The 302-nt window shown below is 63.2% G+C and overlaps 1 protein-coding gene across 1 annotated transcript in view; it reads right to left on the bottom strand.

The window, feature by feature from the left end:
- The window catches only part of LOC103777383 (G-protein coupled receptor 12-like), a 977-nt gene extending 706 nt beyond the window's left edge, over positions 1-271 (bottom strand). The window contains exon 1 of the mRNA XM_008944935.1: positions 7-271. Within this exon, the coding sequence (XP_008943183.1) occupies positions 7-271 (265 nt within the window). The remainder of the gene's footprint in view (positions 1-6) is intronic.
- Positions 272-302: the final 31 nt, after the last annotated feature.

Below are 302 nucleotides of genomic sequence, written 5' to 3'. Positions count from 1 at the left end.
ACCCCAAACCCGCCAGGAGGTCGGCCGTGGCCAGGCTGCCGATGAGGAGGAACATGGGGGCTCGGAAGGCCGGGGTGTAGAAGATGACCACCACCACCACGGCGTTCTCACAGGAGATAATGGTCCCGGAGATGCAGAGGACAACATCCCATGGATTCAAGGCGAGGGGCTGTGCCACCGATTCCAGGTCCAAGGAGCTGCTGGTGCCGTTCCTGGCCGGGAACCGGCCTTGGTGGCCTTCGCTGGAGTTGGGGGACCCTTTCTCCATCATGCTGGCAGAGGTTGACCTGCAAGAGCAGCCC

Source organism: Merops nubicus, unplaced genomic scaffold (genome assembly GCF_000691845.1).
Source record: "Merops nubicus isolate BGI_N331 unplaced genomic scaffold, ASM69184v1 scaffold34887, whole genome shotgun sequence".
Lineage (NCBI taxonomy): Eukaryota > Metazoa > Chordata > Aves > Coraciiformes > Meropidae > Merops > Merops nubicus.
Note: the sequence above shows the minus strand (reverse complement) of the source record. Positions and strands in the feature narration are given on the sequence as shown.